The following is a 27,379-nucleotide window of genomic DNA, read 5'->3' as shown; positions in this document are numbered from 1 at the left end:
GTGTCTAAAACCTCTGTCCACAACACAAAGTATTGTTCCATTTCACTGTAATTTGATGCACAAGAAATGATCCATGTAGAGAACATATGATCATATGTTTCACTCTTAGCTCGCCACACAACATGCGTGATTCAAAGCACACAAAAATGTCGCTGGGACAAAATCTTTGTTATTATAATATTGGGGAGTCTGTCTGTCTCTGCCAGTCCTCTCCACCTGGCGGCTCGTAGCGGTCTGAAGCAGGCGGTCCAGGAGCTGCTGTCCCGAGGAGCCAACGTTCAGACGGTGGATGAGAACGGTAGGGTGAACCGGGTCTGGAACCTGGTCTCACCTCCAGGCACTTAATAGGCCCTAGCTGCATGCCGTGGTCATTGGTCAGCATGGATGTCTTGTTCCAGCATGGACTCAACTTTACTAATGAATTGTTTTAATATGATTTTCCATGTGCGCTGCAAATGAATCTATCTTTAAAAAGGGTTCCCACTGGTCATGGAGTTAGTGGAATATTATGGAATTCTTCTGTTCCTTTCGGCTGTTCCCTTCAGGGGTCACCACAGCGAATCATGTGCCTCCATCTAACCCTGTCCTCTGCATCCTCTTCACTCACACCAATTAACTTCATGTCCTCTCTCACTACATCCATAAACCTCCTCTTTGGTCTTCCTCTAGACCTCCTGCCTGGCAGCTCCAACCTCAGCATCCTTCTACCAATATATTCACAGTCTCTCCTCTGAACACGTCCAAACCACCTCGATCTGGCCTCTCTGACTTTATCTCCGAAACGTCTAACATGAGCTGTCCCTCTGATGTACTCATTCCTGAATCGCAAGGGGGCACAAGCCAGTGTCTTCTTGTGCCAGTCCCAAGTCTGGATAAATGCAGAGGGTTGTGTCAGGAAGGGCATCCGACGTAAAACACATGCCAAATTAAAAATGCGAATCGTGAAATGGAATTAAGAAAAGATATTCCATTCAGGGATTCATTTATCTCGGGAAGTTTGGAAACATCCGAGGATCTTACAAACGGGACACTTGATGCTTTTCTCAGTTGTCACATTAAATGGTGGTTCTTCACCACTGTTTTTTGGGGCACTTTTTGACTTTTATTTGATAGCGACAGTAGAGAGATCAGTACACCCAGGCAGGCCAACAACATTATAAAAACAATAAAAACTTTGTTCAAATTCATCAACTCACTCATTTTTTACTCCACACATTCTTCTTCCTTGTCAAAACCTGGCGCCTACATTACCCACAATGCAGCTTGACTGCTGACAGTTCATGCGGAGATTCAGGTGTGTTGTGCTAGTAGCAGCTAATGTAGCCTGGAGCCTCTAACCTGCAGCAGAGATGAGCAGCGGGCTACAGAGGTCTGGTAAGCTCACTTCTTTCAAACTTCACACCAACAGATTGTTTTCATGTTCAAACTTGTAGTCTTCAGCCCCGGCCGACGCCGACTCATCACCTGAGGACATTTATCAGACTTCACACAGCTCCCTCTAGAAACACTAAAGGCTTTATTCAACTGTGTTCACAGATGCAGTAGCACTCCACAAGACCTGTAAACAGTCTTTGATGTGTAAAGTAATTCAGGCGGTGGGTCTTAAAGTGGACCTGGGGGGAATAAAGTGTTCAGGTCACGGATGCACTCTGTATTTTCTCTTTTTAAAAGCGGACAAAATTATAAAAAAGAGTTTTACCGACAGTGGGAACCCTGATTTAAACTGTACGCAAGCTGCTTATTTGCTTTGTATTGGATGCATTTGTTCTGTAGTGACAGACATCAGCTGTGGTTGTCCCTGTGTGCTCTGTGTGACCCCCCCTCATGTCTGTGTTTGTGGACTGTCAGCTGGCTGAACACTAATGGAATGCTGCTCCGTCCCTCCTTTGTCTCCTGCTTCGACTTCCCCGCTTCCTCCTCGTCCACGTCTCTCGCTCTCCTCTTCCTCCTTTCTCCCTTTTCTTTCTGCCCCCCCTTCCTTCTTTCTTTCTTTCGTCCCCTCTGTCTCTCTACCTCAGGTCTGACGCCTGCTCTGGCTTGTGCTCCTAGTAGAGAGGTGGCTGACTGTCTGGCTCTCATTCTGGCTACCATGATGCCTTTCTGCTCCCCTTGCAGCTCCGGGGCTCCCTCCCCAGGCTCCCTGCTGAGGCAGCTGCCCCACCAGGGGGGTAAAGGCCCAGGCACCGGCCCTCGGGGGCCACGTAGCCCCAGGAACCCCTCCGGACCCTCCAGCGAGGGAACCACCGAGAACGACTCTGAGGACTCAGAAACCTTCTGACCCCTCGGAACAGACTCTCTACCCTCCTACCTCGAACTGTGCACCTGAACTTTTAACAAGCCCCAGGAATGATGCAGTGTTTTAGTCTGTAACGTGCACTCTTGAGAGAGAAGGGTAGAGACTTGACACAGCTTGGATGTTTGCAGTGTCTGTATCTTCATGTACAGAATGGCCCTCCTGTGGCACCAGGCTGGAGGTCCTGCAGCGCTTTTTCTTAGTGCCCTTTTCCAAAAACAGTGAGCGGAGCAGCTGCTCTGCCCCGGACTGACTACTGCTGCCGAATACTTTGCTCCATGAAGCTGCGGCTGAAGAAGAAGAAGATTCAATCTGGATCAGTTATGGTTTGGGTCTGCATGCTTGTGTTAACTTACACCACGGTTTGTTCTTTCTACTCACGGGTGCTTAAATCCAAACCGACCTCGGTACTTAGTCTCTGCATGGCCGAGCAGCTCGCCTCTGAGACTTGTTTTGTCTTAAAAAAAAAAAAAAAAAAAAAGCCATTTTAAAGTGTTTGTACAAAGTGAAGTAGACCATTAAGAAAGTTCAGTGTAATTTTAACCTTTTTATGATTTTGGCTTGTTGTTGTACCAAATATTCGACTTCCACACGTAAATAATTAACATGTACTGAACGGTCACACGAGCAGGTACATAGAGCTTGTTAACTGTTAACAGAACAACTGAAGCATAAATTTGGATTTTGCTTTTAGGTTTTGATGAGCTGTGGCTGGAATGTGAAGTGTGCAGCCTTCAATAAGATGTTTAGTAGTTTAAATATTCACCAGGAAAGAGGATATGACACAGTGGGTGCATCTCAGTTCCCTTAATTGCGTCAACGTTTCCCTCTCTGGCGTGAGGAGAGATTCATGAAAAGATGCGAGAGAACAGGAATCGAGGAAACATGTTTTTAGAGAAATGAGACGTCAGAGGCTGAATGCACACGAGCCATTTCTGCTGGCAGCAACGCGTTTTTTAGATGAATTACTTATTTCGTCTGCATTCATTGATATTCTGTTTGTAAGTTCATTATTGAAATAATAATTCAGGTTATAATTAGAACGTCTCATAACTTGAAGTAACGATTAAGCAGCCTAAATATTTTAGGGAAAGTGGACATTTTGTAAATATATCTCATATCAAAATATAGTTTCACATGTGACTGAATGAAGAGGACATTATTATCCATTATAAACGTTAAAAGGGGAAAAGTCTTTGTGATGGATGATGAAAGTTGTTTTATGGCTCCTTTGTTAATCAGACCAACAGTCAACACAAATCCACCATTTTTAACAAGATAAATCACATCTAAATGTGGGAGGATGCGGTTCGATAGCATTTAATCAAATTCAAATCCACTTATTGAATCTGAATCCTTTCTAATGTAATCAAATCTTATCAGATAAACCTTTCAACAAATGCAAGTAACCAAAGGCTAAAATACTCAAAGATTTCTGATCGCAGTTTGTGGCCGAGAAGGCAGAAACAGTTTTACAAGTTTTAGTGACAACTTAATTAATGTTCACAACCTGAAAACGAGGTGAGCAGCACGATATAAGAAATGTTAATTTAAGGTATCGCACACATTCAGTTAACAGCTGTAGTTCTGTACTACTTACTGAAGGTCCTGATTCACAACTATGATCAGATTAAAATATTGATCTGATATGAATCAAAGTCGAACTGGGAGATTCTTTAATAGACTGAGGTGATCAGCTGATCATTTCTGCAGAGAAGAGTCTCCACTCTGTTGGTTCCTGTTGAACTACAGAAACACTGTCCACTCGGTCGTACGTTGGTGTTACAGAGTGATGCGTCTTTACGCTCGCAGACAATCTTTGTCTGGATACAGACACCAGCTGCAGATTGCTCCTTAACCAGAGGACAGACAGACCTTTACAGAAGGAATGTTAATTAGCTACAGCTGATTGAACCAGCTGTCATTTAAAAACAATGAGAAGTCTACTACCTGCTTTGTGTTTTCCATTGTTCTTTGCTAATAAAAAAAAAGGGAGGAGAGATAAAAAGGAGATTATGAAAAGAGATTCTTAAATCATTACATTTAAGAGATTACAAAAGAGATTCGTCAGTGTCGGATCCGGGATCCAAAACGTAACCAGCAGTCAGAACCCCTCCCTTCATGGGAGTTATATTACACTTCTGTTATTTGTCCCGGTAATAAAGGGGGGCTGGTCTCATGCCGCCTCACTCCTCTGAGCAGAAAAAAGCAAATCTTTCGTGACGACAGACCGGATTGATTTCCGGGTGAGGAAATCGCTCCTCCATCCCGACTCGAGGATGAAGGGTGAAATCAAATAAGGGACTTGGGATGTAGCCGCTGATGAACCCAGGGTTTGTGCAGATGTGAATTAAGGCTGAGATTTCCGCATTTTATCCTGTGGCCTAGAACTGCCTCCTGCGCTGTTTTGACTCCATGACCAGCCAACGGTGACCAACTTTTTCCCACCTGGGCAGCTCTAAACGTCGAATCATGAAAGCCCAGACTCTCCATAAAGACCAAATTCCTGACATGATTAAAAAAAAAAAAAAGCTCTTTTAGGTCTCCTCAGTTCATTGTGGTATTTATTAAATATTACACGATGGTACAAATACTGCCAGCACTTACATGTAAAGTAACACACCTTGACCACTTTTCTCTCCTCCCCTGTTTGTCTACCTACCAGCTATGTGCCATTGTCTCAAACGTGTCCAGTGCCTTGATGTCGATTCATTTTTGTTTTCTTTTACAAATCTTGTTAGTAGATTTTAATATTCTTATAATTAAAGGATCAGCTCACCAAAATCACAAAACCCTAGTGGCATTGAGCCGTGCAGGTTTGTCCAGGTTTTGAGATATTTGCCTCAGACTTCTGCTGTGACCGAAATACAAGAAAGTTTAAAAGATTATTTTTTGTGCATTTTTGCCTTTTAGAACAAACAGGAAATGTGGGCAAAGCGAGAGGGGGATGACATGCAACAAAGGTACATCCGGAATAAATATTTTATTTGTGCTTCTCCAAAGTAAAACTACATTTCCAGAAACGATGCCCCAGATTCGGTGATCAAAAGCTCCAGAAGAGCTACTAAATGGACCTTAAGGTGACGGTGTTCTGTCAACTGCTGTAAAGAGTGAACTTTTCCTTTTCTTTTAGCTCATCTTTTAAGAGAAGTCCTTAAAGTGGTCAGAAAAAAAAATTTAAACATCCCCAATGACAACTTCTGCTAAAGAAGATCATGTGATATGATGGAAAGCTCCAGAACAGCCACTAAATGGACCTTGAAGTGAGAATGTTTTGAGAACGTCGCAACTATTTTCTTGATTTCTTTTTTTCTATTTTTTGTACTACAGCTGAAAGGATTCAATTAGTGAATCAACAGAAAATTAATCAGCAGCTGTTTTCAAAATAGATTCATTGTTTAAGTAATTTTTAAAGCGAAAATGCCAAAAATGGACTGGTTCCAGCTTCTCAAAGATGAATATTTGCTGGGATCTTTAGGACTTTGTGCTGATGGTCAGACAACACAGTCAATCAGAATATGTGCTTTGGCACATATTGGCTTTGGGAACTTGTGATGGGCTTTTGTTTGTTATTAATTTATTAATGGTCAGGTTAATCAATAGTGAAAATATTGCAGCCCTATTTCTTTTTCTTTCTTAGCTCCAGTGAAATCTGCACTCAGGTCTGTGGAGTAATCATGACATTGTTTCTGGAAAGACAGATTAGTGTTGAGTTTTGATTCATTTTTAATTGTTGGCATGGAGGCAGAAATCTTAGAGGTGGATATCTGAAAACCTGGACAACTAAAACCAAAACTATTTGCACGACTAGCTACCACTAGATACCAAATGTTGTTGTTTTTTTGCAATTTGGGTGAAATGATTCTTCAATATGTCGAGCATAATGTGGGCAGTGTTGTTACATTGAATGACAGTTTGAGAGGAGTTTGCGCTGTGTGAGGGATATGCAGACGTGTCTCACTCCACTGTTTTCTCTCCTTGAAGGCTGGTGATATTCTATATTTTTCTTGTCATCAAATCCCTCGAGAAGACCAAAACCATCAATGTGTTAGTCCGCCTCTCGAAACTTTCCGACTTCCCCAGCCGGTCTGTGGCTCTCAGCCCTTTCATTCCTAATGAAGACACAAATCTTTAAAAACAAATACTTACTTTGATTTAAAAAAAAAAAAAAAGGTTAAATCATTTCCTAGAACAGCTGGACTCTGTAGTTTTTATCAAATGTTAATAAACAGGAGGAAATAGTGCATTTGTCGGGGGCTATTTTCAACAGCAGATTAATACACATTTGGTGCTCTAGTGAGTATTTACATGGGATCTATCTAAAATAAACTACAGTGTGTGTGTTCATTGTAATCCAGGAACATGTCAGTGCAACAGTGTGGCTCAATGATGTGTTTTTTAAATAGTTTTTGGACAACAATGAAGCTCTGTGGCTCAGAGGAAGAAGATACGTCAGGCTTTTAATACTTAACAGGATTAATTAATTGTTGGTTTCGGTCTTTTCATGAACTTTGTAGACAAGAAGAAAATGATAGAATATCTCCAGACTCATCCTTTAAGTTGGTTGTGTGTATGAGTGCGTGTTAGCTTAGGTATGTACTGATATGAAATTGAACTGCTTTTGTATATAAATGTTGACGTAAAGCACGTAAAGCTTTGTATGAAAAAAATAATCTCCATCACAGAGGACTTTGAGCACAAAGAGTGACGTCTCCACCTTAAACGGCTGAATACGAAACAAAGGGTTTTATTTGAGTTATCTTTTCAGAATGGACTACAAGGTGTGTATATTAATGAATTTATTTTAAATTGAGAACAGTGTTAGCTGCAGTTTGAATTGAAATGGAGACGACTCTAGTGGCTGATAAGCACACGTGTTGTTAACAAGCACAGTCTTTTCTGTCCCTGAGCTGAAGGTCTGCTGAGAGACTGAATCTGTCTGCCAGTATTATTATTCTACCGGAAAATGATCCTCACCAGTCCTGACAATCGCTATCGTCATGTGTCTGATGATTTTCATACCAGTTCCTGATGCAGTACGACATGCTGAGGGCTGTTTGTCAGCTACCCTTTGTTTTATATAAATTGTACAATTATAAAAATCTGTTTGAAGTTACTGTTGTGCTGGTTTTTTCCCCTTTTCACAGTATCATAAGACATGCGGACGGTTCATTTCATCTCCACAGTGTAAAAAGATCACATTGTGGAAATGAAATGAGATCTGATGTCTTTGACTTGTATTGCTTTGAAAATTCCCATTCTTGCTGCTGAAGCTAATTTGAGTGTTTTTGCTTGTGTGGAAATCAGTTTACTTATTATTCACTGCAGTCTTTTAACAGCCAACAAACTGAGAAAAAGAACAGATTAGGGAAGAAAATCCCAATGGGAGGGAACTCGTGGTTCGGCTCTAAGTAAAATGATATACATTTGTTTTTAAAGTCGGACCATGGCAAAAAGTATTATTAAAAGTAGTTTATCTGCCACCAGTTCAAATATTTGACAAATTATGCAGCTTTAATGAGCTCTAGGGGCTGCAGATAATGATTTGTTTCATTATTAATTAATTTGTCCATTATTTTGAAATTACATGGTCATCATAATTTCCCCAGAGACCAAAGTCACATCTTCAAACTGCACGTTTGTCCGACCAAAAGTATAAAAGCCAAAGATATTCAATTTCTAAAACAAAGAAAATCAGCAAATCTGTACATTTGAGAAGCTGTAAACAACAAATATGTAATTTTTGCTTGATAAATATCTTAAAGCTGCAGTAACTCGAGGAGAAACAAGCTCTGTTCCAGTTTAAAGATCCAATTTGAATTTTTAGTCTGAATGTTACTTTTTTTTTTGCCACTTGGGGGCAGCGGAAACAAGCCATGAACACAACATTGACATATCATAGACCATTTAAGTTGATATGTTGAACTTGTTAGCAATCAGTTGTTTATTTACACATCCAGCAGCTACGGAGCAACATGATCATTAATTTGGAGTCGTGTTTGTATCACCTGACAAATGTAAATCCAATATTCGCTCTCTTTTAGCTCTGTTTTTGGTCTCCAGCAGCTCCTGAGGGAAATATCTGGCTCTTTAGCTGCTAAATGCTCCACTATGTTCAGCAGCTAGTCTCTAACTGTGTCTGTCTGCTGTTTGCTGCTGAGCAGGTAGTGTACAGTGGGTTTTTAGAGCTTTTTCTCTGAAAACAGCTGCCTGCTGCGGCCGAAAAAGAGACTGAACTAAAACAGCCGTAAAACCAAAACAATGAGCTGAAAGAGACCAGTGATAATTCTGTGGGTTCATCACTACGAGTGACCCCTCGTCATGTGATCCATCGTTGATATAAAAATATTTTAGCAGCTTTAAGTAAAATGATTTGGTTTTAAAGTCACACTATGTCAAAGAGAATTATTAAAAGTAGTTTATCTGCCATCATTTTGAATATTTATCTCCTTTGTAATCTGACAACTATGCAGCTTTAATAGCGTCCAGCAAATAACTATTATTTTCATTACTGATTAATCCTTTGTTTTGTGATTAATCAGTTGTTTACTATATAAAAAGTCAGAACATAGTTGAAAATGGCGACCACAAACTCTCAGACACCAAGGTGACATCGGTTTTGTCCGTCAAGCGGTCCAGAACCCCAAAGATATATAGTCTTTGCATCATATCCATCCATTTTCCCTTTAACAAATCAGTGTTAATAATCTTTTAATAGTTACATAATCTCTGTACATTTACAAATTTTAAATTACATGAATTAGTTTGTTCACCAAACTATAACCACAAGACTGAATGTTTTCAGTGGGTCCTCCTGAAAGAGTTGGACTCATGGCACTGATAAAATAACAACACTATGAAACAGGATTTCAGCGGGGGATAAATTCAAATCTGATAATACTCCAATGGGTCCCCAGTGATAAAAACTGATCTAAATTGTCCTATGGAATGACACTGTGCTGTATACTGGTCAGCTTTTAGTCTGCACGATATTCAAACATTTACAACGTCCAGTGTACTTGTGGGTCTCAGGTAGGTTGAACAGCGCTCACATACTGAGGCCTCGGTCCAGGAAACTGGTCTTTGTGCATAGAAAGTCCGAGAGGAGAGTGTGAGTGTGTTTCCGTTTTGTGTTACTGCCCTTGGACATGCACGCACCGCTCAGCAGTTGATGCCCAGGCCAGTCCAGTGGTCCGGTACCATCAGGAAGTATTTGTCCATGGCCTCGCAGAAACGAGCTCTGTACAGCTCCGGAGAGACCACAGTGGGCATCTTCCCTGAGGGACACAACACACCACGGCATCAGAGACAGGAAACAACATTCACAGAGTCAAAGTAGTTTCATCTAAGCAGAGCTGTTACCATTATTCAGTTGTGTTCCTCACTTTGAAAGGCAAGTTTATTTGTACAGCACATTTCAACGACAAGGCGATTCAGAGTGCTTTACATAAAACAATAATATACAATATCATGGACAAAATCATTGCACATTTTGAATTAATCATATACACTCACCTGTACTTTGGATTTGATGTTGATGCACACATATATCTATATGCCACTCACAAAGAATGATCCTTATCGTTAAGCTGTTTATATTTCTGGCATTGTGTGTATTTTGGATTTGCACCTTATTGATATTTAGTATTAAATATTTTCACTCTTCCTTTGTACTGTAATAATAATAATGATCCTATATTGGTTAGGCTCTACTTTGTAAATTTACAGTAATCACTTGGTATGTGTACCTACATTTCACAAGTACATGAAAAAGGGATAAAATGATGTCAATGTTCATTGCAGTGTGTTAAAAAAACAGACAAGACGGTGATCATTAAAGTTTATTTGGACTGATCTCTGTGCCCTTCTCTCTGATCGGAGTCCCTGTCCTTAAAGGAGCTATCAAGCCAGCATCCCAGAGTTACCAACTGTATTACAATGGATGTTGTCAACAGCATGTGGAGAACAGTGTAGGCCAGATTAAGATTTACCTTGACCTCCAAGGATTCCAGTGGATTTGACAACCATCTCCAGTCTCTTGTCCCAGGTAAATGTTCTGATATAATCTGAAAAGAGCAGAGGGAAAACTGTTGTAGAGACATCACCAGAAAAATGATCAAAACACGCAAACAAAAACTAACACACGATGCCGATACGTCTCTCCTCCTCCTCTCACCTATAATCCCGACCACCAGCTGATCGGTGGCATCGTCCCGCCCCACCAGCAGGGAGTAGTCGATGATGAGGTGGCTGGAGAGGAAGTAGGCGTCGCTGTGTATGGCGGCCCGCAGGATGGCCTTACAGTGGGAGCGGATGTACAGCGGGTTGTCGTGGATCAACTTCAGAAGGTTCTCATCCAGCAGAACCACCTCGCAGCTTTCCTTCCCCGAGTCCGTTTTCACGTTCCGGTTTCTCAGGGAGCCTTTCAGGTCAAACACCTACAGAGGAGACGTCACAGCTGAGGACACGACAGGGAATCTGCATATCAACTTAAAGAACCTCGGAAAAAATAAAGCTCTGCATGTCTGGAACTGAGCTGCTTTCAAACTGGAATAAGCAAAGGCGAAGAAAATAAGACTTAAAAGGGATCTAAAATGCAATTAAAGGTTTAACTTTGTGGAATTTTACATACAGATTTTAAATTAAGGAATATATATATATATATATATATATATATATATATATATATATATATATATATATATATATATATATATATATATATATATATATATATATATATATATATATATGTATAAAAAAAGACTTTCCAGGACCTTCAGACAGCCTGCAAAGCCTAAAACTGTCATTCCTCCCAAATATCAAATATCTCAATCTTTGAAATATTTGCCTCTTACACGTGACAATGTTTTCTAACTTGGTACAAGGTCATAGTATGATCACAGTACAGTTAAGGGTGGATATCAAACCCAATACTTTTTTGGTACACTGTGCCAGTGTTTTGCACATGACAGTTTTCCAAGGACACATTCCTTGGAAAACTGTCATGTGCAAAACACTGGCATCAAATGCTTGCTCAAATTTATACCCATTTATGTTTTCTTTGACCAGACAATTTCTGACAGTTGCCAGTTTTAGACTGTATTTGATTAGACTTCTTGTACGACAACTTGTAACTTTTGAGAATTTTGGCTTCTTTAAAAAAGAAAAAGAAAAAAGTCTACCATTTACTGTGTCGTACTTTGGCCTTGAGTCTTACCTGAGCCATCTTGCGTCCATAGAATAGATTTTCCATCACGAGCAGGTCCAGTTTCTTCTCTGTGTTGTTCTGGGAGTTCTTGTAACCGATCCTGTAAACACCCAGGATCTTTGCCAGCGCAGTCGGCCGCTGTGGGTCAAAAATGGTTGTTAGTTACTTAAACTCAGCCCGTAAACCCCAGATAGAAACTTTTACTTCATGATGCATACTTTCTGCTGCACAGCTCCGGTGATGTAGGTGAAGTAGTGAGGTGCAAAGTCCAGGAAGGACTGGACCTCCAGTCTGGGCATCTGCTTCAGGATGAACCGGTCATCTGACAGGACACAGAAGAGGAGATGGTTCCAGTTATCAACAGGTTTTAAAGAGATGGACTAACACATTATTGGTTTTGGTCTTTTCATGGGATCAGTTGACAATAATAGAAATATAGAATGACATCAGCATTATTCTTTAAACAGAATAAAACCTCAAACCAATGAAAGGCTCAAGTAAAAAAAAAGAAAACTTATACATCTTGTTGTAAGAAACTCTAGTGACATTTTTACACATCTAATGTGTACCAACAAAGGTCGGGATTCAGCATCTTGCTTAAAGGATAAATCTGGTGATAATTTGTGTTTTTCTTCTTGCCAACAAATCCCATTAAAAAAAGACCCAAACCAACAGTGACGTAGTAACAAGTGTTGTGTTCGAAGCCTGATATATCAGCCACAGAGCTCCACTGTTGACCACAAACTATTAAAAACACATCAACGAGCCACACTGCTGCACTGGTTCACATGTTATGATGAAAATGGGCACTGAAGTTTATTTTGTGTCCATCTCACATACAGTACACCATGCTGCTGTAAAAACTCACTAGAAAAACAAATCCACAGCTGAAAAAAGTCTCCAACAAAACACGACTAACTGCTGATCCAGTAACTTTGCGAAAGTGTATATTAATTTTTTAAGGTTCACGTCTTCAGTAGGAACAAATGCATTTGAGTGCCACAGAAGTTGTAAAGTATGGAGAAATGGATTAACACGTTGTTGGTTTTGGTGGGATTTGTTGATAGTAAGAAAAAATAAAATAACGCCAGCCTTATCTTTTAAACTTGTGCAACACAACTGGTGTCAAACCAATGACAGGCTTGAGGTCTTGTTTAAGGACACTTAGACTCTGAAATAAGAAATCATTTTTCTTAATCTTGTTATCTGTTGGTATATGCCAAATATATATATTTAAAAAATATTGCTTTTATATAAAAAAAAAAACAACAACTAAAAACTAATGCCTCCCATCATTTATAAATACACTTGACTGTTAGCTTTTGGGTCGTAATATTTAGTTGAGTAATATCATTGTAGGTGTGTGTTTGGATTTGAGACGATAAAAACTTCCAGTCAAATCTGAATAATTTGATCAAATCCCTCTCGTAAGTAAACATCTCCCACATGTACCATTTAACCCAGAAATATGTCACATTACTGAAGCTAAAGACGCTCGAACTGTTGTTTCACTGTGACACTGGTATTGGCTGTAGTAGTAGTAGTGATATTTATCTGTGAGATATTAGATACAACCTTCTGTTGCGTAGAAAACAGCACCAGATTTTCCACCACGAGCCTGCCAGTTGACACAGTGGGACAGCGAGCGGACAAAATCCTCCTCAGGGCTCTCCATGATCACCTCACGCATCTTATGAAACTCCTCGGCGTAGTAGACCCGACAGTAAAACTTGGCGTTGGTGTCAGAGAACTCTACAAATTCGACAACAGACGAGGTTAACGTTAGCTTTGATGCATTTACTTAAGCACTTCAAAGGGATGACACTGAGGACATCACTCACGTAGCTCGACATGTGGATTCAGGGTCTGTTTCTTCTGTTTATCTGCCAAGTCTGCATCCTCTGCACAAAAACAGTGATAAAAGTGAAGCACTTCACCTCAAGAAAAACATCTAAATGTTTTTAAATCCTCAGTGAATGAAGTTGTCATCTGACCAGTGGACCTAAACACTTACTGAGAGGATCATCCATGCTGCTGCGGCTCTGCTGGGATGAGGCCGACTCACTGGGCCTGGCAGGGCTGCTCTTAGCCCGACTCTCCCCAGCACTGACGAGAAAACAGAAAAAACATATTGAAGATATAAACATATATCAGCTCTCCCTGCTTATTTAACACATGCTAAATTTCAGTTGACCAGTTAAAACGTTTTTAAAATAAAACTACCGGAGCCTTGACTTTTGTATGACACAGTTTACATGGCCAAAAAAATGTTATTCCTTCTTGCTTTGTTAATTGTGTTCTAATTTACAGCTAAAAACAAACTAAAAGCTGCTATCTACGTGAAACAACTTGTCAAATCTGTTCTGGTATATTTTATTTAAATAACAGGAATCCTGCGTACCTGGCCACCTGCGGAGTCTCATCCCCTCCTGCGTTTGATGCCTTGGACAGATAATCCAGCGCTGTTTTATACTCTTTGCAGCTAGAATGCAATACATGAAACAATAACATCATGTTTTACAAAATAGCTTATAGTTTATCATTTATAAAGCTACATTCTGGAGGCCATTTCACTGAACAGAGGAGGCGGTTGTCACCTGAGAGCGAAGGCTATGATGGAGCTCGGCTCTCTCTCACACACTGCGATGGGCACCCGCTCATGTTCGTACATCAGGTAGTGCTTGTCCGGGTCACTGTCAGAGACAAACCATTAAAGCTTGGAATAATTGTGTGTACAATCCATACTCATATCTTTTTATTGCTTTCTTTATCTAGTTTTGACATTTGACAGCTGGCTCTTGTGAGTGATAACCTTTATACTTTTTTGGTTCTGACCAGAATGAGTCGAGTACTGAAACTCAGCATTGGATGTCAAAGCTGCAATCTTGTTTTCTTAGTTCATGATTCTAAAATGTTGACAGTTTTAGGGCTATTTTATTACAGCTGGTTGTTTGTAGATCACGTTTAACATTTGAGAACTTTGGCGTGTTTTGTTAAATAAAGTTGACTGAAAATGCAACATTTCAGTCACTTAGAAAAGCGTAACACCTGTCTACCAGGCGAGCATTAAACAACACTTAATTTAAAGTAAGAGATCGAAGAAGCATCATTTCTATATCAATACCAGCACTCAGCTATCGTATCAGCACTAATATTATATACAAAAATACAAAAAAACAGCCCTAAACAGATATAGTCCAAATTGAGAGCAGTGCTTTGATAGTTATTCAAAATTTTTAATACGATACCTGAGTTTCAGCAGTGATACTAAAAAAAAACTACAACTTTTTTGGTATCGCACCAATCGTGAGTATAAACACGATTTGGTACAGTACAAAAATCTTTTAGTCATTTGATCCAATAAGGATCTAAAGTCAGATGAATGCTCTTTTAACACAAAACTGTTGTAACAGCGTAAATAACCTAAGACATTAATAGAAAACGGTAGAAAATTAACTATTTTGTTTATAATCAGCCGATGTCTGATCAAAGAATACATGAACAAGACTAAGATTTTGACCAAGCGTTCAGTGTCTTCAAAGTTTTTCGGTGCTACGGACACAATTTGGTGAGCACTCAAAAAGATACTCCACCTGGCCTCGTCCAGAGTGAGTGCATTACTTACAACGGGAAGGGGATGGGGTTGTAGCTGTTGCCGGGCAGGAAGTTGGCGAGAATTGCTTTCATGGTGGATTTCTCCTTTACCTGGTTGTCAGTGGAGCCCAGCAAGTGTCCGTCAAATACATCTGACAACAAGCAAACAGAATTTATACAGCAGAGATCAGATTAGAGAGATACTGTAAGCTACGAGAGATGAGTGTGTGTTTGTGTGTACCTTCTGGGATGCTGACAGAGTCCTGCTCGGTGAAAGAGGGAACAGGTGTGATTGGTTCAGATCCAGGTTCTCCCGGTGACAGCAGCATGGAGGAGGAGGTTGAGGGCAGCGTGCTGAGGTGACGGTCCTCTGTGAGTGAAAACACGTCAACTCATCAACTACAGTCAGGATCACAAATCAGCTTCACTCAGAAACAATAAACCCGGATGGATTTAGGTCTGTGACAGCCAACTCACCTTTCTCGCCATTCTGTACCACAGGTGAGGGGTTGCGGGGGGAGGAATCCAGGGTACTCTATAAAATAAATAAATAAACAAATAAAAATAGGCTAGATTATCATCATACTAAATTAAACCTGAATGATCTCCGTGGGGAAGCAGGTCTGTTAAAAAAGCTGACAGGTTTCAGCAAATATGAATATGAGCAGGTGGGTTACATTAAGGTAAGGTTACACAGTATATCAGGTGTGTTTGCATCCACTTCAGTAACGTGGTTAGGGCTGCAACTAGCGATTATTTTAGTTATCGATTAACCAGAGGATTATTGTCTCGATAAATCGTTTATCGTCTATAAATCATTAGAAAACAGTGAAAAATGCCAATCAATATCAAAGTGATTTCATCAAATGTCTTGATTTGTCCAACCAACAGTCTAAAACCCATAAATATTACTACAATGTGAGACCAAGAAAAGCACATTTGAGGACCTGGAACTATCTCATTTTTCAGCCTTTTTGCTTGATAAATGACAATTAATTGATTATCGACATTTTATATAGATTCATTTTCTGTCGATCGACTAATTGCTGCAGCTCTAAACTTGGTGACTGTAAAACACGTATATGCAGCAGATCAGATCTCTTATTTTGGAACCACGGATGACTTATTTTAACTGTATTTGTGAAACATAATGCTGTTCCAGGTGTTTTCTGTGTTGGAGCATTTGGACTGACAGGCTCAGTTCTGAGAGAGCGCACAGCTTTTCCTACAGTGCGAGAAAATGTTCAACAGTGGAAACCAACTTGTTAAGACTTATAGAAGCTATTTAGTGTTACTTTCAGTTTTGTTTTGTTTATTCAATAGCTGACAATATATGACACGCAACAAAGATCCCTGGCTGGAATCGAACCAGGACGGTGCAGTTATATTGTATGAGTCTTAACCACTAGGCCACTAGGACGCCCTGTCCGCTTCAGCTTTAGTCAGACTTTGAATTCAATTATTTCAAATTCGAGGATGTATCGCTATGTGTAATTATCTCTTCTTTCATCCTGATGCTCTGCTGTCACAGCAACACCTCCCTCTGTCTGCCCTGCACATCCACACCGATTAGAAACCTGGTTACGAGTACGCATAGTCAAGAAATTGACTTTCTCCGTGGGAAATCTAGCTCGGGAAAAACTAATTTCCCTAATACTCTACCCCGATTACAGAAACCAGGATCCTTGATTTCATGGTGTTGAAGAAATCAGGTTACTGGGAAAAACGCTGACAGTGACCCCGTTACTTTATGTGCATGTAAACGCAATGAATGTTACCGACCTTGCTGTCTTCCGTGGTGGTCTGTCTGTGCCTGCCTGGGCTGGGAGGGACAGACAGACGCTTCCTGCCTTTCTCCTGCTGGAACAAGTCTTGCAGCCTGGGAGGGAACGAGGCAACAGAGTAAGAGAGTTGATTAAGAGCCTGGTTGCCCCTTCTAATACATAAAAAGCACTGATTAAGTCAGTAGCGTTTCAACAACCAAATTCAGGGAGACACAGCTCCTCACTTACAGCTTAATTATAGCTTTAAAAACAACATATTCTTATGTACTTGAAGAAGAAGAATTATTACAGGCTTTAATGATTTGTTTTTCGGACAGTGACCTGGACAAGCGCTACCTGAAACATGAGCGGGTGCCCATCGCAGTGTGTGAGAGAGAGCCGAGCTCCATCATAGCCAAACAGTAGTTTAATGAGTTGATCAATACTCTGTACCTTGAAGGTTTTGTGAAAGGAAAGACTTTTACAGTTCAACAAGCTCTGGCAGCCTCTTACAGATTATCTAAAGTCCATTAACATGAATCCTCACTGACCACCTTAGAGAAAAAGTATTTTTTCCCACCATGTTTATTTGTTTTTCATTTCATTTCTTTTATCTGTTGTCACCAGAGCTGGCTTTGGGTATTGTGAGAATGTACGTGTATTTTTTTCTTATGTTGTTCTCTGCAAACAAACTGTCAGTGTCACTTTTATTTCATGATACTGAATATCCTTTTTTTCCTCCAATAAAACATATTTGAAGAAGTTGGTAGTGACTCTGACCTGCCATTCCAGGACTGTAACATCTCACACAGACTCTGTTTCTTCATCACCAACGACTCCAGAACAACCTGCAGCTGCTGAGGAGAATCCAGACAGCAGGCCTGTAGTCGCGCCTGAAGCTTCTCGATCCAGCTCCGCAGCTCTGCCTCCTCCATCTACACACACAGAAACACCACTATGAGCCTGTAACTACCACTTTACCCTGAGGTGAGACATACTGACACACTGGGGAAAAACCTACGTCTTTCTGAGCGAAGAGGTCCTCCATCTTTTCCTCTCGCGTCTTACTGAAGGTGTCGGTCTTGAGGGAGGTGAGGCGATCATCTATGGCCAAGTACACCTGAGTCACTCTGAGGAGAGAGCAGAGGGAAACAGTGGACTGGATGTGGTCAGGTGATATGTAAAAAAAACAAACACCACTGAATGAAGGTGCTGTAATCGTAATATTAATGCAGCACTTTATCTTTAGCTTTAGCCTTTAGCCCAACTACCAATGGACTGAAAACAACAAAAACAACAATTCTAAGAGTGGAAAGCATTTAAATCTTTCTGTTGACTTTTACAACTGTAGTTCTTTCCCACTATTTTTTAATTGCTGTATTTATTCTTTTCTTTTCAACACTGCTAGCTTGTGCCTGAAATTCTCAATTACTAATCTCATTTTATTTTTGCCCTGCAAGCGGAAAGGCAATGCCGCTAAGACTGTTCATCTGTTCGTCCAACACTTACCAATGGCGGTAAAAGATCAATTCAAGTGAAGCCAATTTTATTTATATAGCCCAAAGTCAATGCAATAATTAGTAGATTAATCAATTAGTCAATTGTCAGAAAATTAATCAGCAACTATTTTGATAATCGCTTTATCGTTTAAGTTGTTTTTTAAGCAAAAATACTTCTCTGGTGTCAGTTGATGATTTTCTGTTTCTATGTTTTATAACAACGTCAACTGAATATCTTTCAGTTTTGGACTGTTCGTTAGACAAAACGAGACATTTGTTAGTCTATATGACATCATTAGTCATTAAACGGGACATTGATCATTAACATCACTGCAATACTTGACATAATTGTGCAATATTCTGTGTTAATACTCCTGTGCAATATACTCTTTTCAGTTTAAAATTCCCTATTTATTGATATTTATTCATACTTCTATTACGACTGTGCAACATCCACCGTCTCATTATAATCTTAATAGGCTACACTTAACAGTTCATGCACAATTACTTACTACTTGTATTATTACATTGTATTATTATACCGTACATACTTATCTTCAACTGGTAAATCCACTTTGTACTTCACACTTATTTTAATTTTATACTTATACCCACTAGGTACTTCATTTATCTGACCTGTATTACAGTGTATTATATTTTTTGCTTAGTACTTCTATTCCTGTGTGCACTGACGTATAGGCGAGCTGCTGTAACAAAAAACAAAAGAGTTTCCCCTCGGGGATCAATAAAGTATTTCTGATTCTGATTCTGATCTGATTTGATTTGAATGTGTCATCTTGGACTCTGGGAAAATGGAAGCAATGGACATTTGTCACTATTTTCTGACATTTTATAGACCAAACGATTAATTGAGAAAATAACTGGCAGATTAATTGATAATGAAAATAATCATTGTGTAATCCAACACAAATTTGCCTCAAAGGGCTTTAAAGTCTGTACGTCCTCTTATCATTAGACCCTCGATATCAAGATATAACTACAGGCCAGAGTTCAGTTAAATTTGCGGTGGAAAATTATGGTCTTTATGGTGACCCCCACCCCGCATGCCTCTCTCAGGTGAAACTTTCCAGTTGTTCACAAGTAATTTCAAAAGCTGCGGGACATTGCCATGAAATTTCCTCAACAGACTCATGCTCCACAGAGGATGAACATTTCCATTTTGGACAATTTATAGAGTTTCCCCTCGGGGATCAATAAAGTATTTCTGATTCTGATTCATGAGCTTTTGTTTTGTGCCTCCCCTGGGTGCCTCAAAAAGTAAACTTTGAACTCAAGATAATCTAATGGGCAGATTTCCATGAAATTTCCTTGAGCCCATTCATGCTCACAAGGAGAGAAACCCTTTTGATGTCAATGTCTCTGCGGTCTTTCTTCTAGCAGCGCAGCTAATATTGTAATTCCTTTTCACATTATGATCGTTGTAATGGGATCTTCTGGTCAAAGTGCATCATTCTCTGGTGTCTTTCCGTGAGTTTGACATATAAATGGATGCAGACTGACAAGCTCTATCAATAGTGTTCATTTACTTTTGAGAGAAGTCCTTCAGGTCCTGCTGAAGGTTGGTTTTAGAAGGCCCCAGGTTCCTGATGAAGAGCTTGGGACGAGGAAGACAAATCTCCAACAGCCTTACAGAAGTGTAGCTGAGAAGGAGAGAAAACTAATTGATTCCATGTATAGAACAGGTGCTTTTGGCTGTAACCATCCTAGATAACTCACACACAAATCAAACATACAGCAGACGACTGGAAGGATGATGAACCTCTGTACACACGTTGAATGAATAGCTAATGACACAAACCTAGAAGGAATAAAAATGCTTTATAGTTATCCATTTATTGATTATTCTTTCATTCTAAATACGTCTGATTCGGTGGTAGGTGGATGAAGGATAGAGGACACAGTGACAGCTGACCAACCTGAAGGAAGCCACCATCTGGTTGTATGAGAAGTACTGGTGGTAGTCTTTGTGGATGGAGTGTCCGCAGGGCTCCGCATTAGCCCTCCGAGTGTACTGGTGGCCGTAGAAGCGAAGCTCCAGGTATTTGGCAAAAGACATGGACCACGAGTCGTTGGAGAGAGGCACCACTGGTGTCACCTTAGAAAAAGAGACAGAGTGTAACAGGGAAGTCCAGCCTGATATTAAGACTAATTACCATTTCATTCATTCAGCTAGAAGGTGGAATCTTAATAACCGATGTAACTTGAATGAAATCAAGTAATTTATTGCCCCCTGCATATTTTCTACCATGTTGAAATGAGTATTACTCAGTACTACTCTGGGAATGCTACGTCACGCACTTTTTAATTAAACTGAATGAAGCACTGAATCGATGTACACAGAATAGGATACAAGCACAACATACCACAGTTTTAACAGACTGTCTGTCTACCACGGTTACCAAATGAGCTCATACAGATGGCTTTTATTATAAGATCGCCTCCTGAACAGTTTACAGTCAGCAGATGGACTTACTGTAGTTTAGGTTTTGAATTCATGCTAAAAACAAATATCTACTATCACGAAATACTGTGGTCAGTTTGCTTTCAGACAACAAACACACAAACAACAGGTTAGGTGTGAGGGCACCCTCAGATAATCAGGGACCAGGAAGAAATCCAACAGTTAGAGAATATCTATGAAACATTAAGGTTAGGAATCGAACTGTAATGTTTTGTAAGTAACAACAGAAGTGTGTTCGTTTTACAAAGAATCAAAAAGTACCAATAGGTGGCACCAAATGCTTTTTTATTCTTTGATCAGATATTTCCAGATTTAAGAAATAAATAGACAACATTAAGCAACGTTGGCAATTTGGTAAATTTAAAAAAAGGCTTTTTTAGAAGTCCAGCAAGGTATCTGATCTGGTACTCAGCAAAGTTTATACTCGGGGTAAAGCAACCAAAAACTTTACATTTGGTATTGGTACTGAAATTCTATGTTAATGTTAAATATTATGATACTTATTGCTAACCTGTTTGCAGATGCGGCACCAGGAGTAGTTGAGAATTGTGTGCTGATAACCAGGCACAGGGGAGTCCAACTCCTTCAACACAATCTGCACACAGCCGCTGCCGTGCACAAACCGACGGATGTGGTGCACCATGGGAGTCTCACAGAACATACTGGGGCACTGGTAAGACGGCCTGCAGAAAACACATTCATACAAACACACACAAACACATTTGTAAAGCAGGACAGGACGAAAAAGAACCATCTTGTACAGAAATATTGAGGGGAGATTACTGTAGGATCTCGACGTCACGCAAACTGAGAAGCTTATTTATTGCTGAACTAAGAATGTGTGTCTTTTTCTAGCCAATTAACACATACAGTGAGTTCACATGCACTTTTAAAAATGTAGCTACAATCTTTAGTCTGTAAGTTTCTCTCTGATAATGAATCGCTTATTAAAACATTGTAATTTCATAAAAAGAACATTTAAATGCACTGTTATTTTGTCTTACCTAAAACAGTATCGCTCCAAGAACACGCCAAGAGAGAGGTCATTCTTGCCATAGAACTCCATTGTGACAATCCTGTTGACAACAAAGGCAATGACAACAAATTCATTAAAGACAAAGTATGCGATTTTTGCATTAATCCACTCCATATGAACAGTTTACCATGGGCTGACGCAGGGGTTGGGCGCGTTGTTGGACTGAGCTGATGAACTGCTGAAGAGCACACACAGTCTCTGATGGTTGACAGGGTTCAGACAGTCCAGCTGAGGACAACAACAAGAAACACAAACAGGTCAAAAGTAAGATAAAAGTAAAGCCACAGAGGCCCATAAATACATGCACACACCTTGTCGCTTATAGTTTCCCCTCACAAATGAAAGATCAGGGGTGGGGGGTGTTCCAGCACATCACACTAGTCTGAAACCAGGACTGGTTTAAAAAGAGGAAGGAACACAGGGGAGACACTTCCCTCCAACTGGAATGCAAAGTGAATATTCAGCAGGAGGACTGAGGATATCTTGTATATGTTCAGTGTGACAGATAATGCTCGAAGCAGAATTTAGACATCAGGGTTTGTTAGCAGGTGTACCTTAAAAAAAAAGTCAAATCCAGTCTCACCTTCAGGGCTGCAACTAACAATTACTTTCATTAACAATTAAGTTCTTGATTATTTTTTTCAAATTATCATAAAATATTGAAAAATTCCCATCACAATTTCCCAGAACCCAAAGTGACATCTTTAAAATGCTTGTTTTGTCTGACCAACAGTCCAGAACCCAATGATATGACGTTTAATTCATGAGCAACATCTTTGTCAATTCATTTTTGATGCGATGGAGCGTTTTTTTTTTTTTACCTTTACTGAATAATTGCCTCAACACTGCTTACCTTTGGAGCCCAGCTCATATCATTCTGTTTGCTTGGCTTCTCCTCTTCACTGTCAGTCTTCACTGGTGGCTTCACTGTAGCGTCCCCCGTCCTGCTCTGGCCACTGACAGGAGCTGCAGTATTGGCAGCGCAGAAGGGGTCGGTGGCTTCCCTTTGCCGGATACGACCTCCCTTTGCTCTGTAGTCTGCCAGCATCTTGGCCAGATCCTGGCTGCTGTTCAGCTGCTCTATAATGCGGGTGCCGGTAAGATTGTGGGAGGGCAGGACGTCGATGGGCTTCGGCTGTGGGCCGCCATTGGTCTGTCCAATAACCAGGGAGGAGGGGGCAGAGTCTTTAAGGAGCTGCCGCTTTCTGCGCCCATCCAGTTCCTTGAAGTCCTTGTTAAGAAGAGGAGATAGGTAGACCTATGGGACAGGGAAAACACAGGTGAGCTTGGCACAAATAATGAAAAAATGTAGGAAACACTGCCTGTATAACAGTATAACAGTCTAGAGCTGTAGTGATTAGCCGATTGTCAGAAAAATAATTGACAATTATTTTGATAATTGATTAATTAGTCATTTTTTAAGCTTAAAGGCCAAAAATTGCTGTTTTCAGCCTCTCAAATATCAAGATGTTCTGCTTTTCTCTGTTTTATATCATTAGAAACTGAATAACCTCACCTTGGACTCGGACAAAAAGGGGTGAAAATTTTTCACTATTTTCTGACATGTTACAGACTAAACAATTAATCGATTAATAGAGAAAACAATCAGCAAATTAATTGATAATGAAAATTACCGTTAGTTTCAGCTTATTGAGTAAATGTAAATTGAATAGATGTAAAAAAAAAAAAAAAAAAAAAAACAACCCAAAAAAAACCCCAAAACAAAACAACAATGTCAAAGCTAGGTACCTTTTCTGGGAAGTAATCCCTGCTGGGGCAGTGCATGCCAGCAGGCGTGAGAAGGAATGGTTTCTTAAATGTAATGAAGGGAGAAATGCACAGGATGATGTCCTTAAGCTCCTGCTTGAAGACAGCAGAGATGGACTTCAGATGGTCATCAGATGAAGTCACCTGCTCGGCCACAAACATCCCCGTATCATCCTGCAGAGGGTCTTGGAACCTGGGAGTAAGTGTCTCTGAACCTTCCCCATCCTCCATACCAAGTGACCCCTCCTTCACTAGGCTTCCCTCTTCCCCTGTCTCCCCCACAGACACCCTGATGAGAGTGTCTGAGCCCATCTCCTTGTCTTCCTCTATGAGGAGGAACGGAGGAGAGACAAACAAAGGCGGTGCAGGGGGACTGGAAATTGGCGAGGAGGTCATTGTCTCTGTGTTACCAGCCTCCTCCTCTTGAACAGAGGAGCTTGATTTAGGGCTCTGTTTGTCTTGGAGAGGTTCTATATTTCCATTTTTGGATGACGACTCAGAGGGAAGCCCTTCCTCCTCAGGTTGTCCTCCTTCAATCCCTGCAGTTTTCTCCTGGCTCTCTCCATTTGTCTCTTTCCTTCTCTTCTCTCCATCTGCCTCCTCGTCTGCGGAGGCGACCTCCAGCAGGCAGGGGAACGAGGTGCTTTGGGCCAAGCTGGGCGGCATGGCAAACTCGTCCATGAGGAAAGAGATCTCCAGCTGGGAGTGGTAGGCCACACACACCATCAGCATGATGATCTCCTTCACCCTGGCCAGCTCGTACTCTGCAGCACCTCGCAGCTTGATGGAGCATCCAAGATGAGGAAGACAGCCCTCAAAGAACATCAGAGTCTTCACTTCATCTGTAAGGACAGAACAATAAAATCGGGATCTCACAGCAGTATTCACTGACAGTTGGAGTGGAGAGTGGAGGTGCTTCTTACTGTTGGCCAGGGTGAAGGGCTGCATGTAGAACTTGTGGCAGGTTCCCAGACGAGGTTTGGTGAGGAGCTGGTCCATGGACATTACCAGGTCTCCCTGGGTCATACGACTCACCCTGTCCAAGACTTGCTAAATTGACAAAGAAGAAAAAATGTGATAAACAGTGGCAAACTCAGCGTAGCCAGGACCACTATGGAAATAAGTTATTTATAACTTTTAGTATTTTCATCCTGTGTCATGCTTCAATTTATGCATACCACTTGTTTTATTTGCTGTTTATAATTTCTTTTATTTTGTTTTGCTTTGTGTGTCTGCTTGTGGATTGTGTGTGCCTTATGTTGGATTGAATCTGTGTGATTTTGTTTGCTTTTTGGGTGCCAAGCTGTTTTATGACAGAATAACCAACCCAATAGGAGGCAAAGATGTAGAAAGCATGATTTAAGGATATCTAAATGTTAACAAAAAAATTCTAAACTGTTATGTTTTATGAAAAAACTGGCTAATGCAGTGGCCAATGCATGAGTTATATAGCACAGATACTATACTAACCGGTTTGACGTTGATGACCAGTGTGATGCCGTGCTCTAGCAGCATGTCCTGAGCAATACGAGACACTGTCTTCTCCACTAATACCAGGTTTGGACGGACATCTACTATGCGCTGCACATAGTTCTTCAAAAACTCTCGCTCCTAAGGGAAAGACAAAGAAAAATCTTTTCTTGGTTTCAGAAAACTACAGCAAATGCAACTGAAACCAGGCTAAAAAGGTAGTTTCCTCTACTATCTATTGTTAACTGTAGTTAAATTACTGACCTGTAGCACAATGGGGTCGATGCAGGTAAACTTGGTCTCCTCCCTGTACAGATACTCTATGGAGCACTTCAGCAGCAGAATTTTGGGGTTCTTGATGTGGGGGTTCATCTGATTACAGGTCAGACAAGTATCAGGTTTTCAGTTAAATATCAACAATTCCAACACAAGCTGTGCTGTAGGTATTTCAGCTACCAATATACTCATTATTTTCTTTTATGGACTTTATTGCTGATTTCAAAGAGGCAAGGAATGTGAAAATAATTACGGACACAATAAAGAACAACAGGATCCACATTAAGTATTAGTTTTTGAATGAATGTTCACATCAGACACAAATCACCTTTAAAGAAAACATAAAATGTTGGATTTCTGCCGAACAGAAGGAGACTCTACCTTCTTGTGGGCGATGTTCTTGGTGCATATGAAGCCGTTTACCACCGTTGAGTCAAACTTCCTGCCTCCAGGAATCTGAAGCACAAATGGAGATTCAGTTATACCTCTGAATCCACCTGAAGCAGACTGTCTAATCAGCTAATTTGATGCTTAATTAATTAAATGAATGTGTATATAATTTCCAAAGAGTGACATATGACTTCAGATTGACTGATGGTGATGACATGGTGTCTGACCTTCTTGATGTGGACCAGCTGGCGGATGTCCATGTCGTCATCGCAGTTGCGAACGTCGGGCCGTACTGTCTGGACCACCTGTCGAACCACAGGGACGATGATATCCCGCCAGGACAGAGACAGAGACTCACTGTAGAGCAGCTGCTGCAGCAACGCCATCATGTGGCTGTGGTTGGCCGAGCTGAACAAAGGGAGGTATAGACCATATATAAACCAGTCGCTTCCATGCAGAAATTTCACAAAAGCATTTCCCAAGTTACTATCATGTTGAAAGTATTCCTCTTGATACATTTCCTGTTTGTTAGTTGCTCTATAGAGACCACATGTAAGTCAAAGTGCAATACACTCTGACTAACACAAGAATCTGCTTGAACAGAGTTTACAATGCTTGAGGTATTTCGCATTTTGCTTTATTGTGTCTCCGCAAACATCAGTAAGTGTTCTTCTAAATGAAGTTATGTGCTGAAGCAATTAATCGATTAATCAGTCCAAGATAAAATAAATCAACAATTTTTGATAATCAGTTAATCATTTAAGTCATTTATCAAGCTAAAGTAGCAAATGTTTGATGGTTCAAGCTTTTTAAAATTAGAGGATTTGCTGTTTTTTTCTGTTTTATATCATTTGAAATTGAATATCTTTTGGTTATTAACTGTTCATCAGACACAACAAGCAATTCATCAAAGTCATCTTGACCTGTGGGAAATTGTAATGGGCATTTTTTACTATTTCTGACATTTTATAGACTAAATGATTAGGTGGGAAATAATCAATAGATTAAATCGAAATGAAATTGAAAATGATTATTACTTGCAGTCCTAGTGGACTGCAACTATTTTGTATAATCACACTGGACACAAACAGTAGTATTATCTCCACTCACAGCAGCCTCTCCATGGCCTTCCTCTCTCCGTTCTCCTCTCGGAGCTGATCTAAAGAGCTGTGGTGCCAACCCAACGGAGTAAACAGCATCTCTTTAGCCTTCTCCTCCACACGACGGTTGAACAGAGACTCTGCAGGAACATCAAGTAAAGAAGAGGGAGCAGGTTTGCTTGCCTAGTTCAATTTGTTTTCTGATTAAATCAATAAGGAAGTGCAGAGTTCTTACCCTTGATGAAGGCATCACTTATGACAATGTTCTGTCCTCCATCCTCAGACACAAGAAATTCAGCTAAAAGAGGAGAGAGAGGAAGTGAGCACAAGATACAGAGAAGAGATCAGCTTGTTAGATACAGCACTTATAACAAGTGTTGTACCTTTAGTGTTTAGTTGTCTTACAGTGTTGAAGATCAGTTAATGTAATTGGGATTATTAATTAAAAACTCAGTCCAATTAAGAATCTGTAGAAAGACTGGTAAAGTGCTGTTCAGT

General features: G+C 40.3%; 2 protein-coding genes across 14 annotated transcripts in view; one reads left to right on the top strand and one right to left on the bottom strand.

Annotated features, from left to right (window-relative positions):
* ankrd44 (ankyrin repeat domain 44) overlaps positions 1 to 7,409 on the top strand; it is a 47,703-nt gene extending 40,294 nt beyond the window's left edge. For 2 of the 5 annotated variants that reach the window (XM_044215589.1, XM_044215591.1), the window contains exons 27-28: positions 207 to 298; positions 2,019 to 7,409. In XM_044215589.1, coding sequence (XP_044071524.1) covers positions 207 to 298; positions 2,019 to 2,278 — 352 coding nt within the window. In that variant the 3' untranslated portion in view covers positions 2,279 to 7,409. The remainder of the gene's footprint in view (positions 1 to 206; positions 299 to 2,018) is intronic. The other 3 variants (XM_044215592.1, XM_044215593.1, XM_044215594.1) reach the window with 2 other exon arrangements.
* Positions 7,410 to 8,987: 1,578 nt separating this feature from the next.
* pikfyve (phosphoinositide kinase, FYVE finger containing) overlaps positions 8,988 to 27,379 on the bottom strand; it is a 32,046-nt gene continuing 13,654 nt past the window's right edge. For all 9 annotated transcript variants that reach the window (XM_044215587.1, XM_044215588.1, XM_044215583.1 and 6 more), the window contains 30 exons: positions 27,117 to 27,179; positions 26,892 to 27,021; positions 26,009 to 26,189; positions 25,773 to 25,847; positions 25,380 to 25,487; positions 25,116 to 25,256; positions 24,569 to 24,695; positions 23,628 to 24,487; positions 22,732 to 23,136; positions 22,006 to 22,106; positions 21,847 to 21,918; positions 21,354 to 21,525; positions 20,298 to 20,476; positions 19,908 to 20,021; positions 17,883 to 17,991; positions 17,642 to 17,796; positions 16,881 to 16,977; positions 15,576 to 15,633; positions 15,340 to 15,468; positions 15,130 to 15,250; positions 14,102 to 14,197; positions 13,906 to 13,986; positions 13,519 to 13,610; positions 13,346 to 13,405; positions 13,080 to 13,256; positions 11,723 to 11,826; positions 11,514 to 11,642; positions 10,470 to 10,731; positions 10,285 to 10,359; positions 8,988 to 9,570 (listed from right to left, as the gene is read on the bottom strand). In XM_044215587.1, coding sequence (XP_044071522.1) covers positions 9,455 to 9,570; positions 10,285 to 10,359; positions 10,470 to 10,731; positions 11,514 to 11,642; positions 11,723 to 11,826; positions 13,080 to 13,256; positions 13,346 to 13,405; positions 13,519 to 13,610; positions 13,906 to 13,986; positions 14,102 to 14,197; positions 15,130 to 15,250; positions 15,340 to 15,468; positions 15,576 to 15,633; positions 16,881 to 16,977; positions 17,642 to 17,796; positions 17,883 to 17,991; positions 19,908 to 20,021; positions 20,298 to 20,476; positions 21,354 to 21,525; positions 21,847 to 21,918; positions 22,006 to 22,106; positions 22,732 to 23,136; positions 23,628 to 24,487; positions 24,569 to 24,695; positions 25,116 to 25,256; positions 25,380 to 25,487; positions 25,773 to 25,847; positions 26,009 to 26,189; positions 26,892 to 27,021; positions 27,117 to 27,179 — 4,589 coding nt within the window. In that variant the 3' untranslated portion in view covers positions 8,988 to 9,454. The remainder of the gene's footprint in view (positions 9,571 to 10,284; positions 10,360 to 10,469; positions 10,732 to 11,513; positions 11,643 to 11,722; positions 11,827 to 13,079; positions 13,257 to 13,345; positions 13,406 to 13,518; positions 13,611 to 13,905; positions 13,987 to 14,101; positions 14,198 to 15,129; positions 15,251 to 15,339; positions 15,469 to 15,575; positions 15,634 to 16,880; positions 16,978 to 17,641; positions 17,797 to 17,882; positions 17,992 to 19,907; positions 20,022 to 20,297; positions 20,477 to 21,353; positions 21,526 to 21,846; positions 21,919 to 22,005; positions 22,107 to 22,731; positions 23,137 to 23,627; positions 24,488 to 24,568; positions 24,696 to 25,115; positions 25,257 to 25,379; positions 25,488 to 25,772; positions 25,848 to 26,008; positions 26,190 to 26,891; positions 27,022 to 27,116; positions 27,180 to 27,379) is intronic.

Source organism: Siniperca chuatsi, linkage group LG12 (genome assembly GCF_020085105.1).
Source record: "Siniperca chuatsi isolate FFG_IHB_CAS linkage group LG12, ASM2008510v1, whole genome shotgun sequence".
NCBI classification, from domain to species: domain Eukaryota; kingdom Metazoa; phylum Chordata; class Actinopteri; order Centrarchiformes; family Sinipercidae; genus Siniperca; species Siniperca chuatsi.
This window is presented reverse-complemented; position numbering and strand designations above follow the sequence as displayed.